Genomic DNA, 21517 nt, shown 5'->3' on the forward strand with positions numbered 1-21517 from the left:
AATATTTTTGACTTTTTGCTATAAAACATATCCAGTAAAAAAATTTAAAAAAATCTAATTTCGTCATAAATTTAGGCCAAAATGTATTCTGCTACATGTCTTTGCTAAAAAAAAATCCCAATACATGTACATTAATTGGTTTACATGGAAGTTATAGCATCTACAAATGGCGGGATATGTACTGGAATTTTTTATTTTTATTTTTTTTATACTAGTAATGGCATCGATCAGCGACTTCTAGCGGGACTGCAGTGGGCATTCTGACACTAATACAGTGATCAGTGCTAATAAAAAGCACTGACACTACTAATGACTGGGCAGGAAGGGGTTAACATCTGGGGTGATCAAAGGGTTAACTGTGTGCTGTTTTACATAATGTGCTGTGTGTGTTTTACTAGGGAGACATGCTGCTGTGTATTTATCAGCTGTGCAGAGACAAACACAGCATCATGTTACTGCTGGCAGGAGAGAGATGTGTTGTTTTACACACAGGTCTCTCCCCTGTCAGTGTTACTTGCCGATCGCCCGGAGCCGGTGAAGAATCTCTGGCCGGGACCCGGTGATTGACATCTGTAGCCGCCAATGCCGGTGTGGGTAGGGCAGCGTACGCCCCCTACCCGCCCACATGGAAGAGAAATATATTTCCAATATATTTAGAAAAAAAATTATATATGACGTATATTTACAATATATTGGCCTACGCTAATATATTTTAACTTGTATTATAATAATATTTAAAAACATATTTTTTAAAAATATATTCTTCAGATTTTTTTTAACATATAAAAAAGTCATTTTAACATATATGTTTAAATATATTTGTAAATTAATTCCAAAAATGTAGATTAATAGTTTTTTCAAAGACATATATTTGAAAATGTATTTTTAAAAATATTATATAGCGCCAACAGTTTGCTCAGCGCTTTACAGTATACCGGGAGACAATACAGCAACAATACAGTTCAATACAAGAGGGTTAGGAGGGTCCTGCTCCTTGCAGTTTACAATCTAAGAGATTATTAAGTGTTCTTGCTATTAAGTGTTCTTGCATGGCAAGACCACTTACTGTTATCTCACATATATATTCTTATTATTATAGCCAAATTTACCACCCTAACTCCTCCCACAGTTTTTACACTACATAGACAGTAATATACCAAAACGTGCAGATTGTTCCTGATTGGTGTGCTATTACTTTGTGGAACGTTTCGCTGAATGGTTCACAAAATTTCTGCGTTTTTGTGGTGAAATTGGTCCCATAGGAATGATTGGCGGAATGTTCAAAACTAGAGTGGGAGCTGACAAAAGCTACAGTGTGAGCTGAAAAATCAGGACATGATTTCTAAACTGCCATCACTCCCTCATTTTCAAGCCCACCTACACAAACCGTATATCAAAACGTTCAGCTATCCCTGCTGCCACTAAAAATGTCCACGGCTAAGCCATAGTCCTGATTGTTTTCACAATATGACCATTTGTTTGCAACTCACGCCGCCCATTGATATTCATTGAAACTCCACTCTAGCTATCTCAGATTTGAAGGGCAATTTCTAAACTGCGACTGTACCTTCATTTTTATTATTTCAGAGACATACTATGCAACAAAATGTAGGTCAGGGTCTTGTGATTCTCACAATATAAAGCTCTTTGGTATAGCATTTATAATTTTTAAACTACAACCGTTTGAAGATGGCAACCGCCAGTGAAGTGAGCAAGTTGGAGCAGTTTGTTTTTAACCGCTCTTCTCTGCCCTTGCTGTAGAGTGAGTTGCCATAGGAACCCAGGTGTGTAAGCAGGCAGCAGAGTGACAAGCCACTCTACCCAGTTACTCTGCCCACTCCAGTTGTAGACTACTGGCAAGAACACTTCACACAATTTCCCCAGAAATTGTAGCTTTTCTAGTTATTATTATAATACAGGATTTATATAGCGCCAACAGTTTGCTCAGCGCTTTACAATATAACGGGAGACAATACAGCAACAATACAGTTCAATACAAGAGGGATAGGAGGCCCTGCTCCTTGGAGCTTACAATCTAAGAGATTATTATTATTATACAGGATTTATATAGCGCCAACAGTTTGCTCAGCACTTTACAATATAACGGGAGACAATACAGCAACAATACAGTTCAATACAAGAGGGTCAGGAGGGTCCTGCTCCTTGGAACTGGAACTGCTCCTTGGAACAGTGTATATATATATATATATATATATATATATATATATATATATTTTTTTTTTTTTTTTTTTTTAAATATATTGAATACGGACGAAATGGTGGCATTTCAAATATATGTCAATATATTTGGGAGGAATATTTTTAAAATATATTTTTCTTCCACGTGGGTGGAAATGCAAATCACGTATATATATATATATGTGTGTGTGTGTGAGTTTGCACAGCCCTGCCGCCCTGTAGCAGTATTTCTCCTATAGGGCTGCAGACAACTGGTTAATCATCCTTGTCAGTGCAGATGTAATAATGAGAACCACGCTGAATGTTACAATTTGAGTCATGCATTAATGTAAATTGTTTGGCTGATCTGCTAAACTGAAATCTACATTGGAAATGTGGTCTGTGTGAGGTATGACGGCTTCATACAGTCCAGATGACACTGGGTCTCTTATTGGTACTTTATAATGTTTTCGCAGCCCGCCTGCCTCCTTGAACAGAGTGCTGTAGAAAGTCGCTTTAATAATAAAAGATCTGGCAGTCTCCTGCGTAGCACAAACCCCCCATCTCCTCTCCTGTCTCTGCCTCCTCCCTTGATTGCCCTGCAAAGTAATTCAGTGCTGGGGGGAGGGAACTGAATGCTGAGAAGTGACTGGCAGAGCCTGTCTAAGAAAATACCCAGGAACACTATAACGCTTCTTATAGTCCATTTGCTTTCTGGCACTGAGCTTTCCTTTAGCTTCCTACACTTGAGGGGCTGGGAAAATCCGTGCTGGCTGAGAGTCTGTCACAACATCCCTGAGACACTCTGGCTGTTAGTTGCCCTGAACTTAGAAGCAGTAGGAGGAAGAAAAAAGAGGTGGAGAAGGAGGGCTTCACCTATACAAATAAATAAGGCCATTCTGACACAACAAGCCTTGATGGTAGAGAGCTGGATGAAGATGAAGAGCAGCCTTCACAGTGCCCCTGGCTCCAGCCACCTCTGCTCCCATTTATAAAACAAGCACTACGCACTTCTTTATGTGAAGCATGGGTCAAACACTTGCAGGCTTAGCAGAAGAGCAGAGCTGAAGCCAAAGGACAGAGCATCCTATGCACCGACTTCGTATTTACAGTATGCGTTCACAGTACACTGGCTTTTAGATTCGTGCGACGATGGAAATACCTAAAACGGCATAAGCTGGTCCTACTTCCAGCTGCTAGTAATTGAATGAACAGCGAGGAGGCCCAGACGAGGGAAAGACGCTGAAGAAACAACGGCTATTTCAGAGACACCGCTACCTGTTGAACCCTTATTGACCAAGTGTCGTTGTGCCAGGAAAAATAGGAGCTCTCTGAACTCTGGAGGTGGGAATGGCAGCTGGGAGCATCACTACTCTCCCAACAGGATCAGATGATGGGGGTAGCAGTCCATTCCCCCCAGGAAACTTTAAGGACCCCAAAAGACTATATTGTAAGAATGGGGGCTTCTTCCTAAGGATCAATTCAGATGGGAAAGTGGATGGATCCCGAGAAAAGGGGGACTCGCATAGTAAGTGTTATGGAAATGGTCTGGAGGGTATGATTTTGGTGTGTGTATGTGTACTGTATTAGAAAGAGAGATAAAGAGCAAGAAAGATAGAATGATAGAGAACGATAGAGAGGGAGAGAAAGAAAGAAAGAACGATAGAGAGAGAGAACGATATATATATATATATAGAGAGAGAGAAAGAGAGAACGATAGAGAGAGAGAGAACAATAGAGAAGGATAGAACGATAGAAAGAGAAAGATAGAATGATAGAGAGAGAGAACAATAGAGAAAGAGAGAACGAAGAGAAAGAGAGATAGAGAGAACGGTAGAGGGATAGAGAGAACGAAAGAGAGAGAACGAGAGAGAGAGAAAGAGAGAGAGAATGATAGGTAGAGAGCGATAGAGAGAAAGATAGTGAGATCGGTTGATAGAGCGATAGATAGAGAGCGTGATAGATAGAGCGAGTGATAGAGAGAGATAGTGAGATAGAGAGAGCGATAGAGAGAGTGATAGAGAGATCGATAGAGAGAGAGTGATAGAGAGAGCAATAGAGGTAGAGTGATAGAGAGGGAGATAGAGTGATAGAGAGAGCAATAGAGAGAGAACGACAGAGAGAGAGAATGATAGAGAGAGAGAGATTGCGATAGAAAGATAGAGAGAGTGATAGAGAGAGAGAGAGCGATAGAGAGAGTGATAGAGAGAGCGATAGAGACAGTGATAGATAGAGAGAGCGACAGAATGAGTGATAGATAGAGAGAGTGATAGAGAAAGTGATAGATAGAGAGAACAATAGAGCGATAGAGAGATCGATAGCGAGATAGATAGAGTGAGTGATAGAGAGAGCGATAGATAGAGAGAGCGATAGAGAGAGTGATAGATAGATAGATAGAGAGAGCGATGGATAGATAGACTGGTCTTCACAGTTTGGCAGCTGCCAGATATCCAGTTGCACATGGGAGAGTTAAAATTTCAACATAACATAGCTCTGTAAACCACTAGTAGTAAAGATTGACACATTTGACACACAGTCACAAATCAGAGGAGTTTGTTTTAGTGACTAGTTATGAAAACATTCAGATCAAACCAATTATACAAATGGTGTCATCTGGCACAGCAAACATGCCGGCTGGTTAGTTTGCAGTGGCCAGGCTGCCAACCACAAAGGATAAAATATTGCATTTGGTTGTTGTGTCAGCACTTTACTGAAATAGGAAGCCTTCACCAGCATTGCTTTGCTAACCTCAAAATAAGATATATTATGATGTGGTATTGATCATCCTTGCATTGTCTATTGTTATACGATACCTGTCGTTATCTGAAATAGTCTTTTTGTACACAGCTCTTGATGCCCGTCTGTGCTACCCATGTTGCTTTAATGGTTCTCTGCATCCTCTACTATAAGTAATGGAAGTTGTGTCATACACATCGCACATGCCTGGACACACTTTGGCAGACCAAAACTGATCATCACTATTGTATTTTGTTTGCAGTTATTTTCATATTTGGGGCCACATCCACATATCTAGCAGTGAACAGAGAAGATACTATAAATATGAATAAAATATAAAACTGAGAATAAATGACCTATACAAAATAAAACTTAAAAAAGGTAAGCCGCACCAGCCGTACAGCATGTTGACTTAGGCCACAAAGCCAAGACAGCCTTGTCAAAGCCTCCTGTTTACTTTTTATTTATACTAGAGACTGGCACTTACTTACACTGGATCCTGGCATTATATATTTACTGAGATGCCAGGTAAATAACTGTGATCCATGGCTAGTTGAATGTGGTGTAATAAACAACAAATGTAGGACTTATATGCCATATTTTCAATCTTCACATTTTGCCGAGTTGGATCTGTGCAAAGCAATGCTGTCAAATGCACCCAGAGTTTTATAAATTTAACTGTTGAGCTGTATTTGGAAACCCTGCCTTTTTGTCTAAATAATTCATATGAGACAAGTAGGACTGATGTATGGACCAGCCTGTCACCCTGTATTTGTAGTGTGTTTTTTAAAGTCTCTGTGACAGGTTCATAAAATCTAGTCTACAGGCTTGTCTTGGATAACTCTAATACTTGTAAAGTAATTCATAACGGTAATAATTTCACTTCAAACATTCTAAATTCGCCAAAAGCAATAAAGAAAAAATGCATTTCATGTATTAAAGCCATTAAAGTGACTGATTGTGCAAACTAGCATCCGTACGTTATAGAAATATTGAAATAAAAAAAAAAATTACAAACAGCTATAGTTATATTATTAATGGCATGTTAATCAGTTAAACATTGTCATTGATTGTGACCAGGGGCGGACTGACAACTCATGGGGCCCCTGTGTCCTTGCCCAAACTCAAAAAAGCCTATGAAAAAGGTACCAGGGGCATCTCATGGGGCCCCCTACTGACCCCGGGCCCTCGGGCAGTGCCCGAGTTTCCAAATGGTCAGTCCGCCCCTGCTTGTGACACTATGGGGTTGATTTACTAAACCTGTACAGTGCAAAATCTGGTGCAGCTCTGCATAGAAACCAATCAGCTTCCAGGTTTTATCATGTCAAAGCTTAATTGAACAATCTGAAGTTAGAAGCTGATTGGCTACCATGCACTCCAGTTTTAGTAAATCCACCCCTGTTTGTATCATATAAGGTCCAATTAGTGGACATGTCAAGCCACTAATATTGACAGAGGCTGACAGTCACCCAGGTCTTGTCGTTAATCTAAAAATTGCAAACAGGGCCCGATATATATATATATATATATATATATATATATATATATATATATATATATATATATATTATACAGGATTTATATAGCGCCAACAGTTTCCGCAGCGCTTTACAAAATGAAGGTAGACATTACAGTCACAATACAATTTGGTACAAGAGGAAACAGAGGGCCCTGCTCATTAGAGCCTTCAATCTAGGATATATATATATATATATATATATATATATATATATATATTTATATATATATATTTATATATATATATATATATATATATATATTTCTATATATATATATATTTATATATATATGTATGTGTGTGTGTATGTATGTGTATTGTACAAAAGGATAGTCTTTTTCAGTTACTACACTCTTATGCATCATGCCAGAAAAAAATAATAAAATCTCTTCTTCAATACTTAATAACACTGCAGGAAAACCACTGTACATCAAATAACCATACAACTAAATTAAGCTCAAAAGTTCTCACATAAAAACAGGCACCACAAGGCACCTGCTTTGAGGTTTATTAGCCACAGAGCCTCCCTCTGTGGGTCGCTGTGATCCTGAGAACTCTCACTTATTAAGGCCTCCACTTCTCAAAATCTGCAGCTAACCCTTCTTCAATGCTAAGCTCTACAAAGGCCTCTCACTATTCGATGAGTATCAAAGATTGGGGGTTACCAGGTAGATGGGGGATTAGTTATATAAATGAACCTTAACTCAGATTTCTGGGGAATAAAGGTCTTATATCCAAGATTAGGGGGTGCACAGAAGCAGATGTTTTGCTCAAAGGAGGATTTTCTGGCTAATTAAAGTTAGGAAATGGCAAGCCCCTAATGCTGTCTGCTCTTAAGCACAACCTGAAGGTTTAAAAAGAGTGGAAGGTTCACTTTAAACTGCCATAGAAGATGGATATGCAAAAACTAGCCGACTGCTAAGCAGTGTTTTTTTTTTTAAATATTGAGTAAAAGAAAATGTACCATATCCGTGTATTACCTGGGTGTGTTCACCTAAAAAGCACAAAGCGAGGAGACCCCATGCTGCTGGCCTCATTTCTAAAAAAAAAATAAAATAAATAATAATAATAGCATTCCATTTACTGTTACACCAAAAATAACACATCACATGATTTTAAGGCCTCCCATGTGGTGCTACAAATGTTACTTTGCTTAATCCAAACCTTGAAACAAAAATGCTTTCCAGTCCTAAAAGTGATGGCTGTATTTGTGGTTTTTTTTTCAGGCTTTTTTCCCTCTCATTTTTTTACCTAAAAATCCTGCAAACAACACGCTTCCTACCAGAGGCTGACCAGGCTCCACTCACTAGGGGGGAATTTATCAAAACTGGAGCAGACCGAATCTGGAGCAGCTGTATATGGCAACCAATCAGCATCTAACCACAGCTTGTTCAGTTGAACCTTGAAAATGCAAATTAAGTTGATTGGTTGTACAACTGCTCCAGATTCTGTCTGCCCCAGTTTTGATACCCCCCCCCCCCCCCATACACTATACTGTATTGTACCTAAGAAGAAGGAAGCAGCGTTGTCACCCTAGGTTGCATTACTTTGTTCACCTTCATTACTTGGGGCTTGAGAGGTTAGTAGTTCACAGAGAGATAAGATTGTTTTTTTCAGTTTCATTATCAGGAAGTTGCAAGGATGCTGCATTTCTGAAAGATCCACTGATATTTTCTGTACTTGCTGAAAATATTCTTAGCCTGAAAAATGTAAAGTAATGCAGCCACCATGTCTAAGGTCTTGCATGCTGCAATATATTACATTTTAATTGCTGGGTTTAGTTTATGCTTTGGGAAGGCTGGAAAAAAGCAGGAGAATGTGAACAAGTGATGAAGAAGTCTAAAGCTGAGTGATCCTTTTGAAAGCGGAAACCCTTGTCCATGTAATACCAGCTTTTTATTATTACACAGCAACAATGACTATGTTATTAGTCACTAATAATTCCTATACAAGACCATTACTCATTATAGACATATCTACTGTAGGTCTTTTTAGAGGATCATTTTTTATTCTACAAATCTGTAAAGGTATTTATACAGCAGCCTTGTATTCCAAATTTAGAAAGCGAGATATAAGATTAACTGTTAAAGCTTGCTATACAAGGGAATAATAATTAGCTGTATGTGCAGTCTATTCTATTAATGTTCAGCGGTAAAGGCTCAATAAGCTGAACTCTTGTTTGTCTGAAAGCTCAGTATGCTTTGGCACAAAACTAAAAAGTCTTTGCTATTATTTGAAAGAATGTTAAGGCTGAGCAGATATTAAAAACAACAGTTAATGTAGTAATGTATTAACTGAAACAAAAGTAATGTTTTGTATGTTTAAAGTGTATCTAATGCCAACATTTTTACTTTATTTTTGGAGAGAGTATGAGTTGTTAGAACCACTGTCAGGTATTTATTGCCGTCTATGTCCCCTCTTAGGGAGATTCACTTTGTCCTGGTGACCGCCATCAAGTGGACTGAAAGTAAGGCAGAAACCAAAATTTTGAGTTGTCATCATAGCAGGAATAAAGGACAAATCTTACAATGGGGACACTTGTTCCCATGACAGCTTTTGTTGGAACAAAGGGTAATTTCGTCTCACTTCCTGTTGTCTCTAAAGGACAGGAAGTAAAGAGAAATCTTCCCAACTGGACAAAGACAGAAAAAATTACAATTCCCTACTCTGCTGAAAATGAAAAAAAAAAAAAAACGCCTTTAGTTATACCTTAATGCATGTAAATACCTCAATTTGTTTTGATATTTGCCCCCTGTGCATTACCTAGACCAGCTTTTCTCAACCCCTTTAAGGTTGAAGAACCCTTGAAGTGAATTTCTGGTCGTCTTGGTCTTCTTGGTCTCAGGAACCCCTGCTAGTACTTACTGAATCTACAGCTTATTGTACATTAGTGTGACGGTCACTGGGAAGAATATTCTTTACATTTGCGGTCATTGGGAAGAATCCTACTTTCACTTTTGCTCATTGGGAATGTTTCCTCCTTACAGAGTTAAAAAAGACCATTGTTGTCAGTGTTTAATTATCTGAGAGGCAGAAATTGGTCTTTGCTCAAGGAACCCCTAGCAACCTCTGAGGGAACCCTACGGTTTCATGGAACCCTGGTTTAAAATGGCTGACCTAGACAGTAAGAGGAGAGGTCGCACCAGAAAACAGTCAAGCTCTGCGGCTTGCACATTTACTGACAGTAAACATGCTGCCAGGAGATGTATCAGTGGAATGACTTCATCAATGTGTTCTTGCTACTTCACTGCCCAATCAGCAAGTTGACCTTGATGAAGGTGCACATCTGCAGTGAGGATAAAGGGACTGGCTGTGTTGACTGGCACAGGTGCCTTTATCACAAGCACAGAGTTAGGTGTGTATTATTTAACTGTATATTTATATGCTTGTCTAAAGTTCAGCTTTCATTATGAACGGCAGGGAATTAAAATATAGAATTGGTATTGAATTGTTTTGTTGCTGTACTGTCTCTGTTTATACTGTATAGTGCTGCGCAAACTGTGCAATATAAATCCAATATTATAATAATATCTATCCATACTTCCCCATGTGGCTGTATCTTTAAGTATGGCAGTAAATATGGCTTTATCCTTCACATGATTGTCAAAATTCAAAACAGTACTTTGGGAGAGGGGGTTTGACTTACTAATAGCAAATAGGTTGTTCACTTTGCAAGGGAATTTTCCCCAGAGCTTAATAAATGAAGTGAATCTCTGCTGACTTCCAACACCCAGTCATGCGCAAACAAAAATAGTGTTTTTTTTCTTTCTTGCACATTTTTGAGTATTCTTTGCAAAGTTAAATTTCATCACATTCACTAACCTCTGGGGAAAAGTTCCATTCAAAGAACAAATTCCCTTGGAAAACGAACAGAGTTACTGAAATTTGTTACAGAATCCCTTGTATTAAATATAGACTTAGCACATCACACAAATGGAGAGGATTGCATAAGCTGGTGCTATTGTAAAACATGAAGGAATTTAACAAGATTGATACTGACTGGTATTATGGTACTGCTGGAAACCTTATAAATATTCTTCAGGACAAGCCAAAATTGTGTTTTGCTGGAAATGTGTTGGAACTGTTAATCTTATTCCAAATGTTAATGGTAAATAAAATAAAGATAACAGTGACCACAGAAAGAATTTGCTTTATTAGAGCAAACATGGAATTGTTACCATTGGAGATCAATCAACATGAAGCAAGGACTCCTGGGAAAAACAGTATCAGCAAAAGGCACATGACCTAAATGAAATGAAATGAAAGATATGTTAATATGTTACATGGCTTATTCCTATAGTTAGGTATAATAGACTGAAAAGGAAACCCTTTGTGGCTTACTTATATATGAAAAGACAATCAATGATGAGGACATTCAATAAAGAAGTTTACATCATAAGGGACACCTTCATTTTCTGAGAGTACAAAGAATACACTATGGTGTCCGTTTATGACACAGAGAATAGCTGCAATTCAGGGGATCACAGCTATTCTCTGGTCATTCACAGTTTATGACACTCAGGAGATCAGTGGAGAACTGTTCAGCTCTTCACTGGAGATCTGTGTTCTCCCTCCAGATTCTCCAGCCCAGAGCTGGAGAATCAGAGGGACCGCAAACTAAGCAGCGATAATTTACCTCTGCTTAGTAAACTGATCTTTTACTGTAATCTCACGAGATTATAGTAAAATGAGCCGTTTCCAGCGTTTGGAGGCCGTTCTCCAGCGTTTGGAGACCGTTCTCCCTTCGTTTGGAGAACTGATTCATAAAAGGCATTCACAGGAGAACTGTGTTCTCCGAGAATGCCAGAGAACTGAGCAGCGAGCTATTACTGCTGGTTCATAAACGGACACCTATGTGCTGCAAAAAAGAAAACCTATGAGAAAAATTACATCATAAAAGGCAGATAAAGGATGAAGCAAAAATATAAAACTGGAGCACCTAAGTCCTAAAAGAGCCAAGTTGGTCAATGATTGACAGATTTGGGTTACTTTAGCCTTCTGTATGCAAATAAGGGTACAGAAATACAGTATGGTGCTAATGTAACGTTTGACGGTGGCGTTAACCCAAATTTTAAATGTCTGAAAATGTAAGCCTAGCCAAAAACTTTTGTTTGAGTTTGGAAAGATTGGAAAATGATTAAACCACCTGCCAGGTTTTTACTGTTATCCAAGGCTCCATTAGAGAGATTTTCCCTTACTTTCTGTCCCTGCTGTCCTGTGAACAGATACGAGGAAAAATCTGCAGAAAAACCCGCAACAACAGCTATACTGGCAGAAATAAAAATTCTAGTCTACCACTACCCTACAAAAAAGCATATTTATTGCTGTGGTTGTTTCCCTCACTTCCTATCTGGTAAAATGCCATCAAGACATTAAAAGATGGGTCATTTTTAGATAGCAGTAAAAAACCTGGCAGAGGTAGTAATCCTCCCCAACCCTATCCAAAGGTAAGAAAAAAGTTTTGGACAAACATACAAAATAATTTATCAGAGATATAATCCATAAATAGACGTAATACACCTGCTCTAGATATCTTACACCTGCAAATTCTCAGAGAGAAGCTCAAAATTATTATTTTTTGGTTCACTAAATTTTTATGGCATTTTTCAAAGAACATTACTTTTTCAGGTGTTTCTTGTGGAATGACCTAAATAAAATTCTGTACCTTTATTTACTTCCCACTGAAATTACAAAACTGTAAGTATAACGTCTATTGCAGGTCAGATGCATGAAAACTACATATAAGGGGAGATTTACTAAAACCAGTGCACTCAGAATCTGGTACAGTTGTGCATTCTAGCCAATCAGCTTCTAACTTCATCTTGTTCAATTAAGCTTTGACAATAAAACCTGGAAGCTGATTGGTTACTATGCAGAGCTGCACCAGATTTTTCACCCTCCAGTTTTAATAAATAGCTTCATTTGCAACTTGATTTATAAAATAGCCACCACTGATTTACAAAGTGCAGATTCTGGCAAAAAGATTTCCTGTACATTTAGCCCTGGTTCACATTGCGGTGCGGAATTCGCACCGTTTTCTGTGCGAATTCCGCACCGCGTCAGAATCGCTCCCCATTCATGTGAACCGCTGCGGGTGTGTATGTTAAGTTATCCACTTCAAGTCCGGACACTTTTACCCCCTTAAAACTAAAAACTAAATTTAATGATTCTTGAGGAAAAAAAAATATTATTGATATCAACTCATAATATAAGGGAAATATAATTGTCCTATATGAAAATGCTAATTTTATAGAACATTTTGTGGAAAGCTATTCACATAAAGGTCACTGCAAAAGACATGAATTACATGCATTGCAGTTGCAAGAAACTGGTTATTTAGTTTCAACTTTGGCATAGTCATTTAAACATATTGGATTAGATTGTAAGCTCCGAAGAGCAGGGCCCTCCTATCCAGGGGCGGACTGACAACTCATGGGGCCCCCGGGCAATAGGGGATCATGGGGCCCCTGTGTCCTTGCGCAAACTCAAAAAAGCCTATGAAAAAGGTACCAGGGGCATCTCATGGGGCCCCCTACTGACCCCGGGCCCTCGGGCAGTGCCCGAGTTTTCAAATGGTCAGTCCACCCCTGCTCCTATCCCTCTTGTATTGAACTGTATTGTTGCTGTATTGTCTCCCATTATATTGTAAAGCGTTGAGCAAACTGTTGGCGCTATATAAATCCTGTATAATAATAATAATAGTGGTAGCAAAATAAATACAGAAGCAGATAGAGAAGACTTGTTTGTATATAGAAATAAATAGCTGTTCTTTTTTTGGCAGGTCAGGTAAGGGTTAAAACCCTTACCAGTTTGTTTGTTGCTGTCTGAATACCGTTGGGATAATTTGTATTCACTTCTGATCCCAAAGGAGCATCAGGAAGTTAGAGGAAATCCCCACAACTGAAGGGAATTCCCCTTTTAGATAGTTGTTTCTGGACAACTCTGAAATTGTGAATTTTCTCTCACTTTCATTTTAGATGTCAGTGGTCGCCAGTACAAATGGAGGGAGAAATAGAAACAAGAACAAGAAGAAAAACTTAAGAGGAGGTCTAACCACTTCCTAATCTTTCTAAAACTAAAAATAAAGGTGTTTTCTAGAGTTACACTTTCATTTTAAAAAAAAGCACTGAAGCTGGACATACACTGATCAAAATTTGGCCATTTCAACAAGGACTAACTGGATTTTGATCAGTATGTGGCTGTCCCCACTCAACTGTCGATTAGCCCATGAATATTCACTTAGATGTAGATTTACTAAAACTGATGCAAACAGAAACTGGTGCAGCTGTGTATTGTAACCAATCAGCTTCTAACTTCAGCTTGTTCCATTAAGCTTTGACAATAAAACCTAGAAGCTGATTGGTTACTATATACAGCTGCACCAGATTCTGTGTGCACCAGCATTACTAAATCCTAATATTAGGCCCTTTTCACACTGGACGGACTTAGGTGAGATCAGCAGATAGATCCCCTGCTGATCAGAGTAGAGCAGAGTAGGTGGATGACAGGCCTGTGTTTATGCAGAGAGGACATGTACAGAGCCACTCTGCTCTATGGGCGACTGGGTGTAAGCAGACTCTACTATCCGTTTACATCAGTCTACCTTCAGTCAGATGGAAGAGGACAGATCCCCTTCCACTTTTTTTTTTGACCAGATCAGACCGCAAGTAGGTGGTTATAAACAGACAAAAGTCTGTTTACAACCGGTAGTCCATAGGGGTGAATAGACTGTCCGATAAAGTCCGCCTGAAAAAATGACAGGTAACCTAATTTAACTTTTTGTGTGAAAGGGGTCTAAAAGTAAAATAATTGGATCTTATGGGCCATGCTATTTAATAACTTTGAGTTATTATTGGTTCTAAAAGACTATACATTATCTAGCCTTGAATGATTCACTTCAGGGTACTTCTCTAATTGGAGCTGAGGCAGGGTACAGGCTATGTTGTTAATTATATCCCTAAAAGCAGAGCTCCAGTACAAAAAAAAATTACTGTACAGTGGGTCTGTGCCCCAGCTGCATGGATTGACTGCTCGTGTTTTCTAGGGGTGAGGAATAAGCTCATACTCCCCTGACCCGCTGATCCTGCGGAAAACTGCACTCCCCCGTGGTCCAGCAGTGGACTGTTCCTGTCTGTGGAGCACACCTTGAGTACGCTGATGTAAGGAACAGTCCATTTACAAGACCGCTGGACCATGGGGGGGGGGGTCAGAAGCCAAAGGGACCAGTCTTGTGCGGGGAGCAGGATCGGCAGGTCAGGTGAGTATATCTTCGGTGTCCTCTCCCCTAGAATAAAATGATCATTTGACTCGTGCAGTACTGGCAAAGCCCCACTGCAAGAGTTAACTGCTTTCCTATGTCTAAGGGGAACGAGTACAGCAGTTTTACATATCTGATCCTCCACTCCATCAGGCTCCTCTGCACTGCTAGACAGGCTGCCTCTTCATCCCTGCACTCCTGTGGTCCTCTGAAGACTTGTTTAGGGCCCATAGCCCTGAACTGGACATGAGGACGTCAATTGACAACCCACTTTCGGAGCATAGGGGAGTGCTGCCTGCCAGGTGAGCAGAGGATCAGGGAAGTAAAAGTGCTTTTCCCAATGACCTAAACACAAACAAACAGTTAAAACTTACAGTACAGACACAGCTCAAGTAGAAAGAAGAAATTTTAGTTTTCCTGGAGCTGGGCTTTAAAGTTACACTCCAGCAATTTTTTTAATATTGGATAGTGTAAAAAAAGGTCAGAACCAGGTTTTCGCCATCTGTGTCCTAATTGGAAAAAAAGATTACCCTGCCCATCAGTCCTATTGACAGCTGTCAATCCCACCATTTCACACTGAACAGGAGCATTGTGACACATTTGTAGATGACAACTGGTTAAGGGCTCATTCATACTGACGTTGCCCTTGGAAGAGCTATCCTTGGTGGAATACTTTTCATAGGGTGTTTGACAGGTGGTGAGAAGGCATTATGTTCCCTTCTCACCACCTGTTTCACCCCTAAAAACCTGCACCACGACACAGCAAAAATTACCCTCTGCATTGCAGTGCGGCAACAATTATCTCCCCCGTTGATTTCGGTGGGCAGTACCACCCATCCAAACGTGCCCCATTCAACAAAATAGGGCTGCACTGAATTGTGTTCGGCAGCCAATACTGCTCGCCAATTCAATAGGGGATAGCACATGTGTACATCCTGTCTGCTGTCATTGCAGCTTTAGGGGGAGCTGTTGGGGGGGTTAGTAAATATGTAACTCAGCTGCATGTTTTTCTGTCCTCAAACCACAAGTATAAATGAGGCCTTGGGTAGCATCTCTCTTAACTTGGGGTCTTCAGGAAAGAAGACCCTGAAGACCCAAACGACAAGTAGAAATGAGGCCTTGGGTAGCATTTCTCTTAACTTAGGGTCTTTAGGAAAGAAGGCCCTGAAGACCCATACCATAAGTATAAATGAGGTACTGGGTAGTATCTCTCTTAACTTGAGATCTTCAGGAAAGAAGACCCTTAAGAACAAAACCACAAGTAGAAATGAGGCCTTGGGTAGCATCTCTCTTAACTTGGGGTCTTCAGGAAAGAAGACCCTGAAGACCCAAACGACAAGTAGAAATGAGGCCTTGGGTAGCATTTCTCTTAACTTAGGGTCTTTAGGAAAGAAGGCCCTGAAGACCCATACCATAAGTATAAATGAGGTACTGGGTAGTATCTCTCTTAACTTGAGATCTTCAGGAAAGATGACCCTTAAGAACAAAACCACAAGTAGAAATGAGGCCTTGGGTAGCATCTCTCTTAATTTGGGGTCTTCATGAAAGACTATGAGGTAAATGCCAAGGAGAACAGACAGCAATAAAAAACAGACAGAGGCTCTTACCCTCCCGAACACTATTTAATACAACAAAATGGAAATCAGGTTATGTATAGAAAAAACATTTCCCTGTTTAGGTTTCTTCACATTATACATTTTTTGGTCCACAAAGCTGTACATAGTATTTATCGATAGCTCGTTTGTGTTACTGTCAAGAACAGGAACACATATTACTGTGTAAAGCAGTGTTTTTTCCTTCTGTGTACAGAAATTAGCAGTTAATTGTTCCTTTTCTTGGTTTGCCCTCTGTTATTGACCTTTTCTAATAATATTATTTTTCATGAGCAGAACTCCTGAATGATGGCTAGGTTGACAATGAGTCTATTGATGAAAAATTGTAAAGGTAAATACTGTCTGAAAAAAGTATTAGACGACTTAAATGACTTGATTATAGAAGATTACAGGTCATTTCCATTAGACCCCATTCTAATTCATTCTCTAAATAGGCTTGTTGAAGCTCAGCGTTGTAACATCAGGAACATAATATTCCAAAACAAAGTCCTGCTAAAAATGAAGTCAATGGTTTAGTGAGCGTGGACCTGTGAATAGAGTATTAGTTTTACCTGTTGCTGTGGTTACATATTCTGACAGGAAACTGTTAAACAAACACAGTTTCAAGTTTGTGTTTTCTGTATTTTTGGGGCCTTCAACCTGAAAGACTTTATTCAAAATATCTTGAAAGTGACACAAAACAATATCCCTATTTTCTGAAAATAATCCATACACATCAACTAATTAAAGGCCCAGAAAACTATTTTTCTTTAAGTTGTCTCCTACTGTGTTTTTCTGACTCCTTTTAACATCAGCAGTGAGCTCCCAAACCTCTCCTTTTCCCTCATAACTGCACTTTAGTTCTATGCACACTACAAATCCCATAGTCTATAGTCCATCTCAGGAGCAAGAGAGCATGACTATGTTCCTACAGTTGTGTTCAAAATAATAGCAGTCAGACATCACTAACCCGATCAATCACTGTTTTGGTAGAAATGATATTTCTACATGGCAAATAATTTACTAGCAGGTGTAGTAGAGTAATAGAAATCCAACAGACCCAACAGTCATGACATGCATGCTGCTGATTCTGTGTAATTGAATCACTAATTGAAAGAGGCATGTTCAAAATAATAGCAGTGTGGAGTTCTATTAGTGAGGTCATTCATTCTTTGAAAAACAGGTGGCAATTATTGCCCTTATTTAAGGAAGGAAGGCAGCAAATGTTGTACATGCTGGTTACAGTGCATTTCTCTCTGAAATTCTGAGGAAAATGGGTCGTTCCAGACATTGTTCAGAAGAACAGCGTACCTTGATTAAAAAGTTGATTGGAGAGGGAAAAGCATATAAAGAAGTGCAGAAAATGATAGGCTGCTCAGCTAAAATGATCGCAAATGCTTTAAAATGGCAACCAAAACCTGAAAGACGTGGAAGAAAGCGAAAAACTATTTGAATTGATAGAAGAATAGCCAAAATGTCAAGGACTCAGCCAACAATCAGCTCCAGGAAGATCAAAGAAGGTGTAAAGTTACCTGTGAGTACTGTTACAATTAGAAGACACCTATGTGAAGCCAAGCTATCTGCAAGAAGCCCCCGCAAAGTCCCACTGTTGAAAAAAAGACATGTCCTGAAGAGGATACAATTTGCCAAAGAGCACATTGACTGGCCTAAAGAGAAATGGCGTAACATTTTGTGGACTGATGAAAGTAAGATTGTTCTTTTTGGGTCTAGTGGCCGGAGACAGTTTGTCAGATGACCCCCAAACACTGAATTCAAGCCACAGTACAATGTGAAGACAGTGAAGCATGGTTGTGCAAGCATCATGATATGGGGATGTTTCTCATACTACGGTGTTGGGCCTATTTATCGCATACCAGGGATCATGGATCAGTTTGAATAAATCGGAATACTTGAAGAGGTCATGCTGCCTTATGCTGAAGAGGAAATGCCCTTGAAATGGGTGTTCCAACAAGACAACGACCCCAAACACACCAGTAAACGTGCAACATCTTGGTTCCAGACCAACAAGATTGACGTTATGGAGTGGCCAGCCCAATCCCCGGATCTTAATCCAATAGAAAACTTGTGGGGTGACATCAAAAATGCAGTTTCTGAGGCAAACCAAGAAATAGAGAAGAACTGTGAAATGTAGCCCAATCATCCTGGGCTGGAATACCTGTTCACAGGTGCCAGAAGTTGGTTGACTTCATGCAACACAGATGTACAGCAGTTCTCAGAAACAGTGCTTATACAACTAAATATTCATTAAGTGATTCAAAGGAAAGCAAAATCTTCAAACATTTTTCAGTTTATATAGTGAATGTTTGAGTTTGTAAAGAAGAATACAAACACTTGTATTTTTTTGAACAGTCTAATATTCACTTTTCTTCAAATTTTTTAGAGGAATAACACAAATTTGATATATTTATCTTCATGTTTTGATTTGGAATACAATGTGTAGTGTTCCCAATGCCTTTGTGTGTATGGAAATAAAAGCTATTAGAAGGATTTTGAGCTTTATTCACTTTTTTCAACACACTGCTATTATTTTGAACACAACTGTACATACAGTGAGACCATGGAGAACGAACGTAGTCACCTTCTAACAGGAAGTTGGATCAAAGCAACAAAATAAAGGCATTTGAAGATTTGTAGGAGACTGATAGCAATAGAGGGTACTTTTTTGAGTTAAAGTGTTACTAAACCCACAACAGTAAAATCAATCTGTATATGCAGTAAAGCATGCTTGTTATACTCACTGTGGAACCTAAGGGGTTAATCCTCTGCATTGTGTAAATAGGCAGTTTGATCCTGACTCTCTGCTTCTCCTCTTCAAATGTCCATGTCTTATCTCCTGAGGAGGCAGACTGAATTGTAGCCCTTCTGCACATGCTCAGTTTAGTATGTATTGCTAGAGAGGTTTTTTTTTCTTGGGAGAATGCATGTGATCAGCACAGGGCCAATCAGCACTGTCCAGACAGAGGTCAGGGGTTTTGCATCCTCCTAAAGCAGAAAGAAATCTCCTCCTACAAGCTTTAACCAGTGCTCTGCTGAACACTAATAAAAGTCAGAAGACTTCTCTAACTGCTGATGAGAAAATATATTTATCAGTTTGTATTTACTAAAATAATTGCACTTCCATGTTGTGTGTACTGTTGGAGACCAGATATAGTGAATGTGGGGTCCTGGGTTTATTAACACTTTAAGAATACATGCTTAAAATAGAACTAAAGTCCCACTGTTACAAACTGTGAGCAGGCAGGCGTTTTATTGCAGAGGATACATGCAATGTCTATTCTACAATAAAATACATCTACCTGTTTGCTCACAGCCTTCTCTGGCATGTAAACTGAGCTGAGCATGCACAGCTCAGTCTACTTAACCTGCACAGTCCTTGTGTCCCGGGATGACTGCCTACTGCGCATGCCTAGGAGTGATATCATCCCGCGACGGCCAATGAAGATGGCCAAAGACTGGCACCCAGAAGAAGATGCCAGCACCAGTGAAGGAAAGGTACGTTTAGCTCCCTTTAGTTCAGCTCCAAATAGATTTTTTAAAATTAGAGTTTAGTATTACTTGAAGTAAGTGATCACCAGCCCAACTTTAGCAATAGACAAACCTGGCTTTTGCAGAAGGGCTGCTGTGTCAGAGTATCTATGAGTTGGTATGTCCAAGGGTACTAATGCAATATTCATCTTATCTAATAGATTCACTGTAAATTTGTAACATTACTAAGGTTGGGGTTCTAGAGGGAATTCCATGCTTAACCACCTCGGTACTGGGCACTTTTATCCCCTTCCTGCCCAGGCCAATTTTCAGCTGTTGCACTTTGAATGACAATTATGCAGGCATGCAACACTGAACCCATATGACAATTTTTAATCATTTTTTTTCACACAAATAGAGATTTCTTCTGGTGGTATTTATTTCACTAAGGGTTTTTTGAGCTATAAATGAAAAAAAGACCAAACAAACATTTTGAAAAAAAATGTGTTTTTCTTCATTTAAAAATTTTGCAGATAAATAATCTTTCTTAATTTCTTCAAAAAATTAGGCCAAAATGTATTCTGCTACATTTCTTTGGTGAAAATAACCCAACTATGGTATATTTTGAGAATCGATCAGTCCTGATGTACTGATGACCCATCTCATTTCTTGAGGCCAAAAAATGGCAGGACAGTGCAAATACCCCCCCCCCCCCCCCAAATGACCTCTTTATGGAAAGTAGACAGTCCAAGGTATTTAGTAGGAGGAATGGCAAGTTTTTTTTGAAGTTGTCATCTTTTGCCATAATTTTGTGGAAAATTAAGAAATTTAAATTTTTTTTCACAATTGTTTTTTACATACTGTCACCAATGCAGTACAGCATCACCATATAACTGTTGTGGTAGTAATCAGGGACACTGACTGGTGACAGTATGTAAAAAAAAAATATACTTTATTTTTCAATTTTTTTCTAGCTTGTTTTATTTTTTTTTTTAATTTTCTATGACTTTTTTCTTATTCCTGTGACCAGAGCAATACAGTGTTACTATAGTAAAATTAATAATAATAGTAATAGTAGATCAAGATTTTTTTTCCATACTATGATTGCTTATACCAGTGAATTTAATAATCGTTTTACTGAATGAAACTGATTAATTTAGTAGTTATTGTTGTGATTTGCTGTGATTGGTCCCAGCTAATCACATGGTACAGTTGGGCTGTGATTGGCCCTATTTGCACTATGAGTTAACTGTGACCAATCACAGCTATCAACACAATTGTACAGTAAATAATGAATGGCACGAAAGGAAGCCATTAATTGTTTAAAACTGTCGTGATCTTCTGTGATTGGTCATAGCGATCACATGGTACCAGCAGTGGGCCGATACAGTGATCAGTCATTGGCTGTGTCCATTGGACACAGCTGGTGACAGATCATGCTGGAGCATGGCCCATGAGTAGGGTGGGAAGGTGTTAAAGTATAACTACAGACAACGCTTTTTTTTAGTTTTGGATAGAATGGAGTGGGATTAGAACACCTGTCAGTTTTTATTGATGTCTGTGTCCCCATTAGGGAGATTCACCCTCTCTGTTTAACAACATCACTGAAAGTAAAAATGAAAGAAAATCACAAATTTTGGGTTGTTCCCAGAACATTAATTGAAGGGAAATCTTCCAAATGGGAAACTAGTTCTGGTGACCTTGGTGACAATCAGTGATTCACTTAGTTTGGAGGGTTTTCATCTCACT

General features: G+C 39.1%; 1 protein-coding gene across 3 annotated transcripts in view; it reads left to right on the forward strand.

Annotated features, from left to right (window-relative positions):
- Positions 1 to 2803: 2803 nt before the first annotated feature.
- The window catches only part of FGF2 (fibroblast growth factor 2), an 85700-nt gene continuing 66986 nt past the window's right edge, over positions 2804 to 21517 (forward strand). For 2 of the 3 annotated variants that reach the window (XR_016312005.1, XM_089672178.1), the window contains exon 1: positions 2810 to 3706. Coding sequence is in view for 2 of the 3 variants with exons in the window: in XM_089672178.1 (XP_089528304.1) it covers positions 3529 to 3706 (178 nt within the window). In the remaining variant the exon portion in view is untranslated. Of the gene's footprint in view, positions 3707 to 21517 lie in introns of all 3 variants that reach the window. The other variant, XM_089672179.1, reaches the window with a different exon arrangement.

This window comes from Staurois parvus, unplaced genomic scaffold (genome assembly GCF_062004578.1).
Source record: "Staurois parvus isolate SC_StPar_1 unplaced genomic scaffold, SC_StPar_1.0 ptg000122l, whole genome shotgun sequence".
NCBI classification, from domain to species: domain Eukaryota; kingdom Metazoa; phylum Chordata; class Amphibia; order Anura; family Ranidae; genus Staurois; species Staurois parvus.